Raw genomic sequence first — 12,631 nt, forward strand, 5'->3', positions numbered from 1 at the left:
ATTCATAAAAAGCGATCGTGGCCGCGGCCCCGCCCCTCCCCACTCGGCCCGCGCTGTCCTTGACGCGGCGCCCTCTGCGGGCCGGGATTTCGGGGGGCGCAGGTGGGAGAGCCTTGGAAAAGTCCCGGGGAGGTTGTAGGGAATATGCAAGGGGAAGCAGATAGGGGACCCCGAAAGGCTGTGGGGTGATGGGACCCTCAGATGGCAGGGACGGACGGAATTCGGGTGACGGAGACCGAGTGATGAGGCTGAATGAGCGTCCTCAGTGAGGATGACGGGGGTTGCCAAGATGATGGGGCCCTGAGGTGGTGGTGACAGCAGCACGAGGGAGCAGGGAAGTGGGTGGCAGTGACAGTATGAGCATGGTGACAGGATCTTGGGGGATGGTGGCCAAGGGACGCTGCCATGCATAGAAAAGGAAGCCCCCAGGGCAACTATAGCAGTGTCAGGGTGACTGTGACATGATGGGGCTCAGGGATCCCATGGGGCAGAGACACTGCCGAGGGAAAGGGAAGGTGGAGTGTCCAGATGATAGGACCTCAGGTCACCCTGACCCTGTCACTGAGGTACTGAGGTGACAAAACAAAGTGTAAAGGATTGTAAGGTCCTAGAATGAAGATACTGGGTGACTGTTTTGAATGAGCCCCAGGGTGAGAGGGACAGGGTAGAGGGTCTGGACTGACAGTGGCCAGGCAGGTGAGCTGCTGCCAGGGCAGGTCCTCGTGATGCTGGGCCTGGGGTAAGGAGCTGGGTGACGTCACTCATGTCCGCCCAATAGCGCCCTCTCAGCACGGGAGGGGTGGGCCTGGCAAGATTTCAAAACCTGAATTATTTATTCAAAGATCTGGAAAGCCAGCAGGATAGTGGTGGTGGTGGTGGTGGAGGGGGCACTTCCCCGAAGCAGCAGGGGAGGGGGAGCCGGGAAGAACTTGGAAGCAGAAAACCTGGCAGCGCAGTCCCCAGGGCAGGCCCCTCTCAACCTCCCATCTTAGGCATCTGACAGGGTGGGGCAAGGAGAAGGAGCTCCATCTTCCCCAGCCCTGCCTGTCCTATGTAGCAGGGACATACACCACCCCAGCTGACTTTTCCAGAGGTGACAGATATGCCCAGGGGGACAGGAACTGGCTGCTTCTCTTTCCTCTGTCTCTAGCTTTGATCCTCAAAGGAATCATCCAGGTCTCTGGGATGGGGGGTGGAGGGCAGGGACCAGGTTAGGGATTAAGGAAACCAGAGGGGCTCAGATCCCAGGCCGCACTGACTTCTCCCCCCAGCACAGCACCACTGTGGTCCCCTCAGTAGGTGTGGGGAGGGGGAAGGAGGTGACAGGCCAGTGGCAGGGTACAAGGGAGGAAGAGGAGAGGGTAGGGGCTGGGGAAAATGATGTGTTTCAGGATGGAGGTGATGAAACCCTCCATTTCCTCACTGTGTGACTTCGGGTGAATTTCTTCAGCTCTTTGTGCCTGTTTTCTCATCTGTAAGATAGGGATAATGTTAGTGTCTGCCTCAGGATTGTTGGTAGGGCCTGGCACGTTATCAGCACTGGCTGTGTCTATCTGGCAGGAGGATGACACCAGGGAGGCATAGGTGTGCAGGTAGTAATTGAGTTTCTAGGGGTAGATGATATTACTCGGGAGGGAGCAGAGCATGGGAAGAAAAGCCCCAGGGAACACTGTCATCGAAGGCAGGGACTGTGGGTGAGTGTGTCCTTGCAAAGGGTCCTGGGCTTCCCTCTGCCTGGAACCCATTTCCCTTCATTCAGGCCTTTGTCCTTTTTTTTTTTTTTTAAATAATTTATCTTCTTTTTTATTTTATTTTTTTTTATGATAGTCACACACACAGAGAGAGAGAGAGAGAGAGAGAGAGAGGCACAGACACAGGCAGAGGGAGAAGCAGGCTCCATGCACCGGGAGCCCGACATGGGACTCGATCCCGGGTCTCCAGGATCGCGCCCTGGGCCAAAGGCAAGCGCCAAACCGCTGCGCCACCCAGGGATCCCAAGGCCTTTGTCTTCATCACTTCCACAGTAGGCTACCCTTCCTCTATCCTAGTGACCCCGCCCCTCCATCCCTCTCTCCCCCCCTTTCCTCCATGTATTATTTTTCAGAGCGCTTAGCACTCCTCCAATTATATGTTTCTTCATGTATTTTCTTTTTTTACTATGGATCAGCCCCACCGGAATATAAGCTCTGAGAGGGTTGAGACTTTGTTCCATTCTGTGCTACTACAGCACCTGGCGTCGTACAAATACTCGTCAACTGGATGCCTAAAGTCAAAAGCAGCATCTAGAGAAAGAGAAGAATAGTGATATGCACAGTGTCAAGAAAGGTGGGGGTACCAAAGAGAGAGAATACAGGGGCATCAGGCCCCCCAGAACTCAGGTATCTGCTCTCTTCTCCATCAGAGTTGGATCCCAACAACCGCTCAGCGGGTCTCTGGGATGAGCAAAGGTGGCTGGGAGGTTGGCAGGAGAGAGTTGTATGAGAGACTGTCTTCTGCTATTCTGAGTGACAGTAATAGCTCTTTATTTAAAAAAAAATTAAAAGATTTTATTTATTTGACAGAGAGAGAGAGATAGAGAGAGAGAGAACAAGCAGGAGGAGGGTTAAAGGGAGAAGGAGAAGCAGACTCCCCTACCAAGCAGGGAGCCTGACTCGTGGCTCCATCCCAGGACCTTGGGATCATGACCCAACCTACAGGCAGTCAACTGAGCCATCCAGGTGCCCCAGTTCCTTATTATTTTTTTTTGTATATGTTCATAGTTCATTAATCCTCTCATGCACAATCACCACAGATAAAGTCACTCCAGAATCTTTACTCATCTTGCCTGCACCAGCATTGGTCTGTGCAGTGCCCTGCCTTTCTTCGTTCTGTTCTCATGTCCCATTTGCTGTTTTCTTGAGGTCTTTTTCTTCTCATGCAGACCATGTCTTGCAAGGCTGTCTTTGGGTTCATTTTTCTTTCATAATCCAAGGAATTATAAATCATGCCCAAGCCAGTTGTCATGCCACCACCACAACGGTTCTGACTCCAAATATAAAGATGACATCTGGTGTGGTCTTGTACATTTTGGCTGATTTTCCCCAAAGTTCTGTCTTAGGTACTGTTGCCTTCTCAGTGTGAAGAACATCAGTGACCATGTTTCCACTGAATTGGTTGGTTGGCTAAAACTTCCTGATCCAGAAAGTCACAGTGTCTTTCAAGATGGTAGTGGATCCTCAGGAAGCCCGGGAGGAAAGGAGTGCAGTGATATTTCTAGCCATGAGAAACCCCAGAGATGCAAGAGACTCAAGTGAAGCATGGATTTTCTTTCTTTCTTTCTTTTCTTTCTTTCTTTCTTTCTTTCTTTCTTTCTTTCTTTCTTTCTTTCTTTCTTTCTTTTTTCTTTCTTTCTTCTTTCTTTTTTAAAGATTTTATTCATTTATTCATGAGAGATACACAGAGAGAGGCAGAGACACAGGCAGAGGGAAAAGCAGGCTCCATGCAGGGAACTGGACATGGGACTCGATCCTGGAACTCCAGGATCACGCCCTGGGCCGCAGGCGGCGCCAAACCGCTGCGCCATCAGGGCTGCCCAAGCTATGGATTTTCACATGGGCACTCTCTCCATGCTGTTTAAAACTGCCCTATGCGAATGGGACAATGGAGGCCATCACTGCCAACTGGGTCTCTCTTCCCCAAAGATCTGCTACCTAGAGAAAGAGCTGCCCTTTCCTCTTCTCTCCCCCTCATGCCCTCTGCCGTACCTCCTTGCTTCCTCCCCACCACTAATACCCAGTCCAGTCCTTCCCACCTACCAGGTGCCAGACCCGATCCCAGGGCTTACAATAACCCTGCCTTCCCATTTCATAGGTGAAGCCTAGAGAAGCTGAAGGACTTGCCCAAATCACACAGCAAATGGCAGAGCTGGGATCTGAAGCTGGCAACCAAATCCAAGGAATGCCTTCCATTCTATCCTAAACATCACCATCTCCCCAAAAGAGGCTGGGAGGGAAGTTTGACAGGGGCTGACAATACTTGCAGTTCCCCAGGTGACCACCAGATGGCTGTGAGCACTCGCTTCCAGGTAGGACTTCCTCCCCATTCTCTCTTTAGTCTGGGGAATCCCATGGACCCAGGCTCTCTTGGGAGGGGTGTGTGTCTGAGGCACAGTTATCGTTTTTTAAATATTTTATTTATTTATTCATGAGAGACACACACAGAGAGAGGCAGAGACACAGGCAGAGGGAGAAGCAGGCTCCATGCAGGGAGCCTGATGTGGGACTTGATCCCTGGTCTCCAGGATCACACCCTGGGCTGAAGGCGGCGCTAAACCGCTGAGCCACCGTGAGGCACAGTCCCCAAAAATCTGAGCCCCAAAAATCTGAGCATCGCCAGCGCACACATTCTTAGCACAGACCCACTTGGTCATTCAGCCAGTATTCATGGACAATTCCTTGGGCTTTGAGTGGGTGCTGTGGATGGAAAGGTGATCTGGCCACATCCCTGCATTTTCTTTTCTTTTTCCTTTTAAAAAAATCTTTCTTTTTAAAAGTAAACTCCATGCCACGTACGGAGCTCAAATTCATGACCCCAACATCAAGAGTCGCATGCCTTACAAACTGAGCCAGCGTGGCGCCCCCACATCCCTGCATTTTCAATGTTCAGTAGATATTTATTGAGCATGTGCTATCTTCCAGGCATGGTTCTAGGCACAGTGGAGAAAGCAATGAACGAAAATACTGGGTTTCTCCACAGAGCTTCCATTCTGATGGGGAAACAGGGACAATCTACAAATAAACATTTCATATGATATTAAGTAGGGGGCCCTGAGGGTCTCACAGACCAGAAGGACAAACATGTACACAGTCACAACATGATACAATATGGTTATTTAATAAATACTTACTTAGTTAGTCCTTAAGTGTAGAGGGAGTTAACTACAGAAAAAGATAAACATGGTTTCCTGCCTTCACAGAAATTACAGCCTAGGATACAAAAGAGTAATTAATTATACATTTGATACATGTTCTGAAGGAAAAAGGAAGTATCATGAGTGGGGAAGAGAGACGGGGACAGTTTTAGGAGCCTGAGAAACACTCAGGTGGAGGTGCCCAGGAAGCAGATGGGCCCACTGGATCCTGGGTTCACATCCTGGCCCCCCTCATTGTAACTATGTGCCCTCGAGCAAGTGATTTTACTTTTTTTTTTTAAGTTTGTTTATTTATTTTAGTAATCTCTACACCGAACATGGGGCTTGAGACCAACCCCAAGATCAAAAGCCATATGCTCTTCTGACTGAGTCTGCCAGGCACCCAATTTTAATTTGTTTTTTTACGATCTTATTTATTTGAGGGATGCCTGGGTGGCTCAGCGGTTGAGCATCTGCCTTTGGCTCAAGGTGTGATCCCAGAGTCCCGGAATCGAGTCCCACATCGGACTCCCTGTATAGAGCCTGCTTCTCCCTCTGTCTGTGTCTCTGCCTCTCTGTCTCTGTGTCTCTCATGAATAAATAAATACAATCCTTAAAAAAAAAAAAAGATCTTATTTATTTGAGAGACAGAGTATAAGCAGGGGAAGGGTCAAAGGAAGAGGGAGAAGTAGACTCCTCACTGAGCAGGGAGCCCAATACAAAGGGGTACTCAATCCCAGGACTCTGATGTCATAATCCAAGCCGAAGACAGCCACTTAACCAACTGAGCCATCCAGGTGCCCCCTGATTTTTACTTCTGAAGCCTACAAACTGGGAATAACAAAAGCCACGCCTAGAAGGTAGTTGTGGACATTAGATGAGAAGCTGCAAGTAAAAACTCTTAGTGGAATATATATTCTGCAGAGAGTAAGTGGTCAATAGTGTGAACCATATGTTATTAGTTACAGGTTGCGGCTGGGAAGGGAGCCACTGGGCTGGAGATGGAGATGAGACCTGATGGCTTTCAGATGGGAACCGATGGCAGCGGAATGGCCAGAAGGATTCCAGAAGAGGTAGATCTGAGGAAGGAATCAGGCCACCAGGGAAGAAGAGGGGAATGGAAGAAAAGGAGGGGCAACAGAGAAGAGAAAGGAGAATGGAGGTGAAAGAGGAGGGGGGAGAGAGAAAGAGGAGGTGCTCTCAGGAACCTGAGAAGAAGCGCCAGAAAAGAACCAGAGGAGGCCGTGCCAGGGTAGGACTTGAGACAGGAGGGAAGGCTGCGGAAAGCCCCAGTCGTCCTACTAATAATGAGACCAACCGGCTCAGCGGCTTAGCGCCGCCTTCAACCTAGGGTGTGATCCTGGAGACCCTGGATCGAGTCCCGTGTTGGGGTCCCTGCATGGAGCCTGCTTCTCCCTCTGCCTGGGTCTCTACCTCTCTGTGTCTCTCATAAATAAAATCTTTATTTTATTATTATTATTCTTTAATAAATAAAATCTTAAAAAAATAGTGAGAGTGTGGTGGGAGGCTGAGGGGCAGAGGAGGGTGGGGTGCAAGGGGTGAAGCGAAGTGGACAGGGTCTAGGGGCCAGCTGAACCCAGTCCCCCAGTCGCCGGGCCTGGTTGCGTTCACGCGACAAGGCCCAGCCTGCGGGAAAGTGACCTCGCTTCGAATCCAGGCTTTGCCACTGTGACCTCTGCCTACGCACTCACCTTTTCTGAGCCTTAGTTTCCTCACCTCTAGGGAAAACCAGCGGTTTCCGGGAGGCCGCAGGTGCGGGCTCCCAGGACCAGGTGAACCGCCAGCCCTTGATCCCGCCCCCTCTCGTCCGAGCCCCGCCCCGCCCCGGCCCCGCCCCAGGGCAGGCCCCGCCCACCGCGCCCCGCCCAGGCCCCGCCCAGGTTGCCCGGGGCTCGCTCCCCAGAGCCCGGCGGAGACGAGTCGGGGAGGGACGCCGCGCACCAGCTCTCCGCCGACTCCCGGCCCCCGCCCTGCCCATGGCCGCGCCGGGACCCCGCGCCTTACGGGTCGCGCTCTGTGGCGGCTGCTGCTGCCTCCTCCTGTGCGCCCAGCTCGTTGCGGCTGGTAACGCGGACCAGGGTCTGGTTGGAGGCCCACCCCGGGCAGGGGCAGGCGGAGCGTACCCTCACCCAGCCCGTCCGTGCTGGAGCCCTTGGGCTGGGGGTGGGAGGTGGGGGCAGGAGGGGACTGTCCAGAGAGTTCAGGGCTCCAGCGTTGGGTGAAGGGGGCTCTAGCCCTGTGTGGAGCCTCGGTATGTAATAGGCTCCAGATGTGGGGGATTAGAGGCTTCAGGTGTGTCTGGGGGTGACAGCGCCACACGTATCAGGGAACCCAGGTGTATGCAAAGGGAGGGGACTCTGGGTGAATGTGGGGGAGGTTGTGGGTGTGTGTAACTATGCGTTTGTGGAAATTCCAGATGTGTAAGTGGGGCTTAGGGGCTCCAGGTGAGTGTATGTGTGCAAAGGGGTGAGAGCCACAGTAGTGGGGAAGGGGGGCTGCAGCTCAGTTTCAAGGAGTTGCTCCCACTCTCAGGCAAAGGAGCTCGAGGCTTTGGGCGGGGAGCCCTGCTCCGCATGAACATCTGGCCAGCTGTTCGAGGGGCCTGCAAACAGTTCAAGCTCTGTGAGCACTGTGTGGAGGGACACAAAGCACACAACCTCTCTGGCTGCGTGTGGGAGCAGTGCCGGCCAGAGGAGCCAGGTATGGAGCTGCACCCTCCCCAAATTAAGTGCCCCCACTTCTGAACCCCAGGGCCTTGAGACCTCTCTCCAAATCTCTCCCCTATACCTTCTCCCACCAGGACACTGTGTGGCCCAAGCTGAGGTGGTCAAGGAAGGTTGCTCCATCTATAACCGCTCAGAGTTGTGTCCAGGTAAGGGGACTTCTGCTGGCCTAAGCCAAGTTGGAGAGGGGGGGTTAAGGTGTCCCCAGACAGAGCCTGCCCTCCAGGAAGGAATCAGCCTCTCTCAGGGAGCAGACTGTCCTCATGAACACCTGGGTCCAGTTTCAGGTCTGCTTTTAGCTCATTGAGAAGTCCCCTTCCCCTCTCTGGCCTGTTTTCCCCATTTAAAAATTGGCACAGCCAGAGAATCCAGGACAGATGTGCAGAGGGGATGGAGGAGTTAGCTTGCCTAATGTAAAACACAGTGAGGACTTCAGAATCAGAAGTCCAGAAGAGAATGTGGGGGAGGGCTTCCTGGAGGAGGTGTCATCAGAGATGACTCTGAAAGGTAGAGGTGGAGGGAGGGCACATCTGGTGGAAGGAACTGTGTGAACTAAGACTTAAAAGTACGTCAGCTGGACCTGGACCTGGAACAGGGGGCCTGATATGAGTCAGAAGACCAGCTGTTGGCTGGGGCTGGGGTCTTGATGGGAGTCAGGGAGTGGGAGGGCTGATTTAGTATGGATTCCCTGTCTTCCAGCTGCCCACCACCACCCCACCTATGAACCAAAGACAGTCACAACAGGTAAGTGCTACCTGGGAGAATGGTAGTGGTGGGAGAACTAGAGGTGCCAGCAAAGACAGCTGGGCTCAGGCACTGACATGCTGTATGACCTCAGCCCTGTGACTCTTCTGCTGAGCCTGTTCCCACATCTGTAAAATGGGTTGGGTAATACCTCACGGAGTTGCTGTGAGAATTTTATGAGCAGGTGTATAGCACCTAGCCCAGTGTCTGACGCATGGAAAGCAGTCAGCAAACGAGGATTCCCATCCCTTCTGCCCAGTACCAGCTCTGGGAGCTCAGGCTGACCCTCTCGGGACCTGCCCTTGGTGCTGAAGGGTGTCCGGCTCAGGTCGCCAATGAGGTGTAGCTCAGTCACTACCTACCGCAACCACCAGGTCCAGAGAGGGTCACAAAGCAGACTCCTGGCAGAGCAGGAGCAAGAGCTCTGCCCCTTGATTCCCACTGTCCCTCAGGGTCTGGAGGTCACTGGGCTTGGTAGGGATGGCTGCAGAGGCTTTGGTTAATTAAAGCCAGAAACTTGATCTTGGAGGCTGAATTATTGATGGCTCAGCTCCCTCTGGCTGAGCCCCAGCTCGGTCTTGGGCAGCTCATTTCTTCCCTCTCCTCCTTTTCCCCCAGTGTCCTTTTCTGGGGCCCCCTCAGTTGTAGCCGGGACCACCCTTTACCCTTCATATTCTCAGACACCCTGATACAAGCTACAGCCTCTGAGAGGTGGACCTAGCTCCCAGCTAGGCCCCTCTCCACTGCCCCAGAATGATCCACTGCCAGCAGCCCTGCCCTGGCACCTGGCCTAGGGCCTGAAATCAAATCCCTAGTGGGAGTGGATGGCTAACGTGGCACAGCTGGGAGCCACCCAGACAGCCTGACAACCATGGGCCCTAAGATGGCGGGGGGGGGGGGGGGGGGGGGGGAGGTTTCGAAACATCAGGGGACACTGTGTGACTTGCCCCTTAACCGTGAGGTGACTTTGGACAAGTCTGGTCCTCAGAAGCCAGCTTTGCCCTCTAAGATACATCACCTAGTCTCCATTTATCCACTTGGTAGGGTGTGGCCTCCACTTCTTCCTTCTTTAAGGGCTCTGACATTGGGTGACTCCAGGGTCTCAGGACTTAGGAGTCCTGAAAAAGGTCGATATCATCTGTAGCTAGGCTTTGAACCCTGAGACCCAAGGCCACCCTACTGGGCCAGTGTGGGTAGGGAGGCTAGAAGGGAGCCCATTGCTATCGGGACCATGCAATCCTGAGGCCCAAAGAGGATGTGAAAGACATCAAGCCATAGAGCAAACTGGGAGCAGAGCCAGGGCTGGAGCCCAGGCTCCACCCTCCCCTGCCAGGCACTTCCCAACTGCCCACTGGATCTGGGCTGAACTTCTGAGCCTGCTGCTCAAGGCTCCCATTGTGAGGACTGGGTCCCCCAGGTGACCTGTGCTGGTTACTGGGGTGGGGTTGGGATCCTGGGCCCCGGCGATCTGCTATGACCTGGACTCTGCAGGGAGCCCCCTAGTTCCTGAGCCCCACAGCTCTGGCTTTGATGGAGCCAGCTTCATTGGGGGTGTCGTGCTGGTGCTGAGCCTGCAGGCAGCGGCCTTCTTCATCTTACGCTTCCTCAAGGCCAAGGACAGCACCTACCAGACACTGTGAGTACCTGGCCCACCAGCACTTCCCCCACTCCCCACTGCACTCTCTTCTCAATGGGGCAGCCCTAAGGGCCTTGTCTTCCTCCTGACGTCACCCACGTGAGTCACACTTCTCCCTTCTCAACTTGTGGGGTTTTCTCTGCCCCTGTTGGCTGGGGCCAGGACTCAGCCTGGACCCGTGTCTGAGAGCCCAGCTGAGCCCACCTGTCTTTGTCCTTCATGCTGCCAGCAGGGAGGAGAACCAGTAGGTGGTAGCCCAGGCAAGCCTTCGTTTTGCAGCTCCGTGGCCGCAGGCAGGAGCATGGGACATGTGTGCGGTTTGGTTTTCCTCGAGGAAGGGGAGCTGCCCCGAGGCCCCCGTGTGCCGTGTGTGCGGTGGGGCGGGTTGCTGCAGCCTCCATTAAAGTGTGTTCTTCCAGCCACTGCCTGCTGTCTGGGGGTGGGGGCCCTCAGCCCAGCTGAGGCAGGGCCACTGCCCTGAGTGCCCTCTCTGTCTGGCCTCTGCAGAATCTGACCCCCTTCAGGCCTGGATTCCACAGGGGAAGGAGGACGAAGAGGCCCCTCTTGGCCCCCTTGTAGGCACTGGGGGTGGGAAAAACTTTGGCCACCAATTTCTGGCCCCTGTGGGCCATCAAGCAGACTCAGTGCCTGCTATGTGACATCCCCTCCTGGCCTGGGCCTGGTACCTGCGGCTGAGAGCATTCTTCAATCACCTCCTGTCTTATCCATCATGCCTGTGGGCCCCCTGCCTGACACGAGGTCTGTGCCTGCCTCTTCCCACCCCCCCGGCCTGGCACTGCCCCCAAATAAAACAACTCTTTCTGGCACTTTGCTTCATGTCCTGTGTCTTGGGCTGTGTGTGGATTTGTAGGGGTTGGGGTATAGCCATTGTCTCCCTAATGGGAATTCAGCCTTGGATTGCTACTACTGCCTTTTCTTTCTTTTTTTTTTTTTTTTTAAGATTTTATTTATTTATTTGACAGAGAGCACGCAAGCAGGGAGAGTGACAGAGGGAGAGAGAAAAGTAGGTTCCCTGCTCAGCAGGGAGCCTGATGCGGGGTTCAATCCCAGGACCCCGGGATCATGACCTGAGCAGAAGGCAGACGCTTAACTGACTGAGCCAATCAGGCGCCCCATCACCTTTTAAAATATTTTCGTTTGTTATACATGTTCACCCTCTCCCTGTCTTACCCCCTGCCCCCAGCCCTTTTTAGATAAGTCCTTGGAGATTCAGAAAGGTAAGTATACTTGCTCAAGATCACACGGTGGGATGGGGCAGGACTGGGATTTGAATCCAGACTTTCCTTTCCTTTTCTTTTTTTTTTTTTTAAAGATTTTATTCATGTATTTGGGGGGGGGGGGTGTCGTGCACATGAGCAGGGGTGAGAGGGAGAAGCAGGCTCTCTGCTGATGTAGTGGCTCAATCCCAGGACCCTGGGACCATGACCTGAGCTGAAGGCAGACCTCTAACTGACTGAACCACTCAGGTGCCCCGAAGCAAGGTTTTTCTGACTCAGAATAAGCAGAAGTTCAGAATTTCCCTGCAGAGGCATCTCTAGGCTCTCTTGGCTCCTAAAGTTAGGTCTCCGCCCCAGTGCCATGGTGGAGATGCCCCTAGGACTCAACAGCCATTTCTGCACTTCCGGCCTTCCTCACTCAGGCCCTTCTGGAAAGCCTGTGCCCTCCCATGCCAGTTCTTCCCCCTTCCCCCCTCATCCCCACCCCCCCACCCCCGCCCAGAAGTCTTCCTTGACTGATAACATCTCCTGCTGCTGGGCATTTGCTGGAAACAGGGCATGTGGCTAAGAGTCTGGCAGTGTTATCTGATTTCATCCCATGATTGTCCTAGGAAGCAGAGAGGCCATAGCAGGTAATGGTGGCAGTGGCGTGGCCGGCCTGTGGAGCCCGACCGCTCTGCTCTGTGAACTGGAGGAAGTTATTTCCCAGCTCTGGTCCTGCTTCCCCATCTGTGAAGGGGGGTAACAGCAGTGTCCATCTCAATGGGATGTGGGGCAGATTCAGAGCCGGTGCACGTGCCCCACCTACATTGCAGGGCACCCATCACCCTCCAGCTGTGCAGCCCGCACAGCCTTAGTGTTTCTGCCCCCCCCAGGCCCAGCCTCCCTGCCCTCCAGCTGGACAGGCTCTGAGGGACACTTGGGCCCACGAGCAGTTCTGGTTACTGCTTGGCCTCATGGCTCACCTGCCCACACGTCATGCCACCATCCACATGCCATACAGTCCACCTCCTCACCCCTCCACTCTCTTCCATCAAAGCCCCCATCCCAGACATCAGCCTCCCCTGCAAGCACCCCTCTCTCCATACTTGAATCTCCCTCTTGTTACCCAGCCTGTCTTGCTTTCTCTCTTCTCCAAGCCTTTGTACATGCAGTTTCTCCTGCCTGGATCACCCTCCCCTGGCTTCTCCTCCCAGAACTTAAGTGCTGGCAGGGATAATACCCAGTCTTTCCAGGGAAAGAGGGAGAAAATACCCCCACCTCCCTCGATTTTCCACTCACTTATGGAAATTTCTTTATCGGATGTTTGTTTTTTTCCAAAGTAGTAAATGCCTGTAGGGAACAAAAGGACTATAAGGAAATGTATATGAAGAGTGAGAAA

At 53.7% G+C, this 12,631-nt stretch overlaps 1 protein-coding gene and 1 long non-coding RNA gene across 8 annotated transcripts; one reads left to right on the forward strand and one right to left on the reverse strand.

Moving 5' to 3' along the window:
- Positions 1-41: 41 nt before the first annotated feature.
- LOC111093304 lies at positions 42-6,703 on the reverse strand. The gene is made up of 3 exons (XR_005355923.1): positions 6,601-6,703; positions 4,886-4,964; positions 42-1,472 (listed from the first exon to the last, which is right to left on the reverse strand). It is a non-coding gene; the product is annotated as an uncharacterized LOC111093304 (long non-coding RNA).
- On the forward strand, positions 5,851-10,849 carry CD164L2 (CD164 molecule like 2). Of its 7 annotated transcripts, none has more exons than XM_038531411.1 (6): positions 5,851-5,961; positions 7,442-7,609; positions 7,710-7,781; positions 8,332-8,376; positions 9,868-10,012; positions 10,292-10,513. In XM_038531411.1, the coding sequence occupies exons 2-6, from the start codon at positions 7,483-7,485 to the stop codon at positions 10,491-10,493; spliced, it is 591 nt and encodes a 196-aa protein (XP_038387339.1). In that variant the 5' UTR covers positions 5,851-5,961; positions 7,442-7,482; the 3' UTR covers positions 10,494-10,513. The 7 variants fall into 7 exon arrangements, with proteins under 7 accessions (XP_038387339.1, XP_038387341.1, XP_038387342.1 ...); XM_038531413.1 differs by lacking the exons at positions 5,851-5,961; positions 10,292-10,513 and adding exons at positions 6,810-6,988; positions 10,520-10,849; XM_038531414.1 differs by lacking the exons at positions 5,851-5,961; positions 10,292-10,513 and adding exons at positions 6,810-6,973; positions 10,520-10,849.
- Positions 10,850-12,631: the final 1,782 nt, after the last annotated feature.

The sequence above is a fragment of the Canis lupus genome, chromosome 2 (genome assembly GCF_011100685.1).
Source record: "Canis lupus familiaris isolate Mischka breed German Shepherd chromosome 2, alternate assembly UU_Cfam_GSD_1.0, whole genome shotgun sequence".
NCBI classification, from domain to species: domain Eukaryota; kingdom Metazoa; phylum Chordata; class Mammalia; order Carnivora; family Canidae; genus Canis; species Canis lupus.

Coding starts and splice junctions, on each gene's coding strand:
- CD164L2 (XM_038531409.1), top strand. CDS start 6,886: ATGGCCGCGCCGGGACCCCGCGCCTTACGGGTCGCGCTCTGTGGCGGC. Junction 7,610..7,709: donor GTGCCGGCCAGAGGAGCCAG/GTATGGAGCTGC, acceptor TTCTCCCACCAG/GACACTGTGTGGCCCAAGCT. Junction 10,013..10,291: donor GACAGCACCTACCAGACACT/GTGAGTACCTGG, acceptor TTCGTTTTGCAG/CTCCGTGGCCGCAGGCAGGA.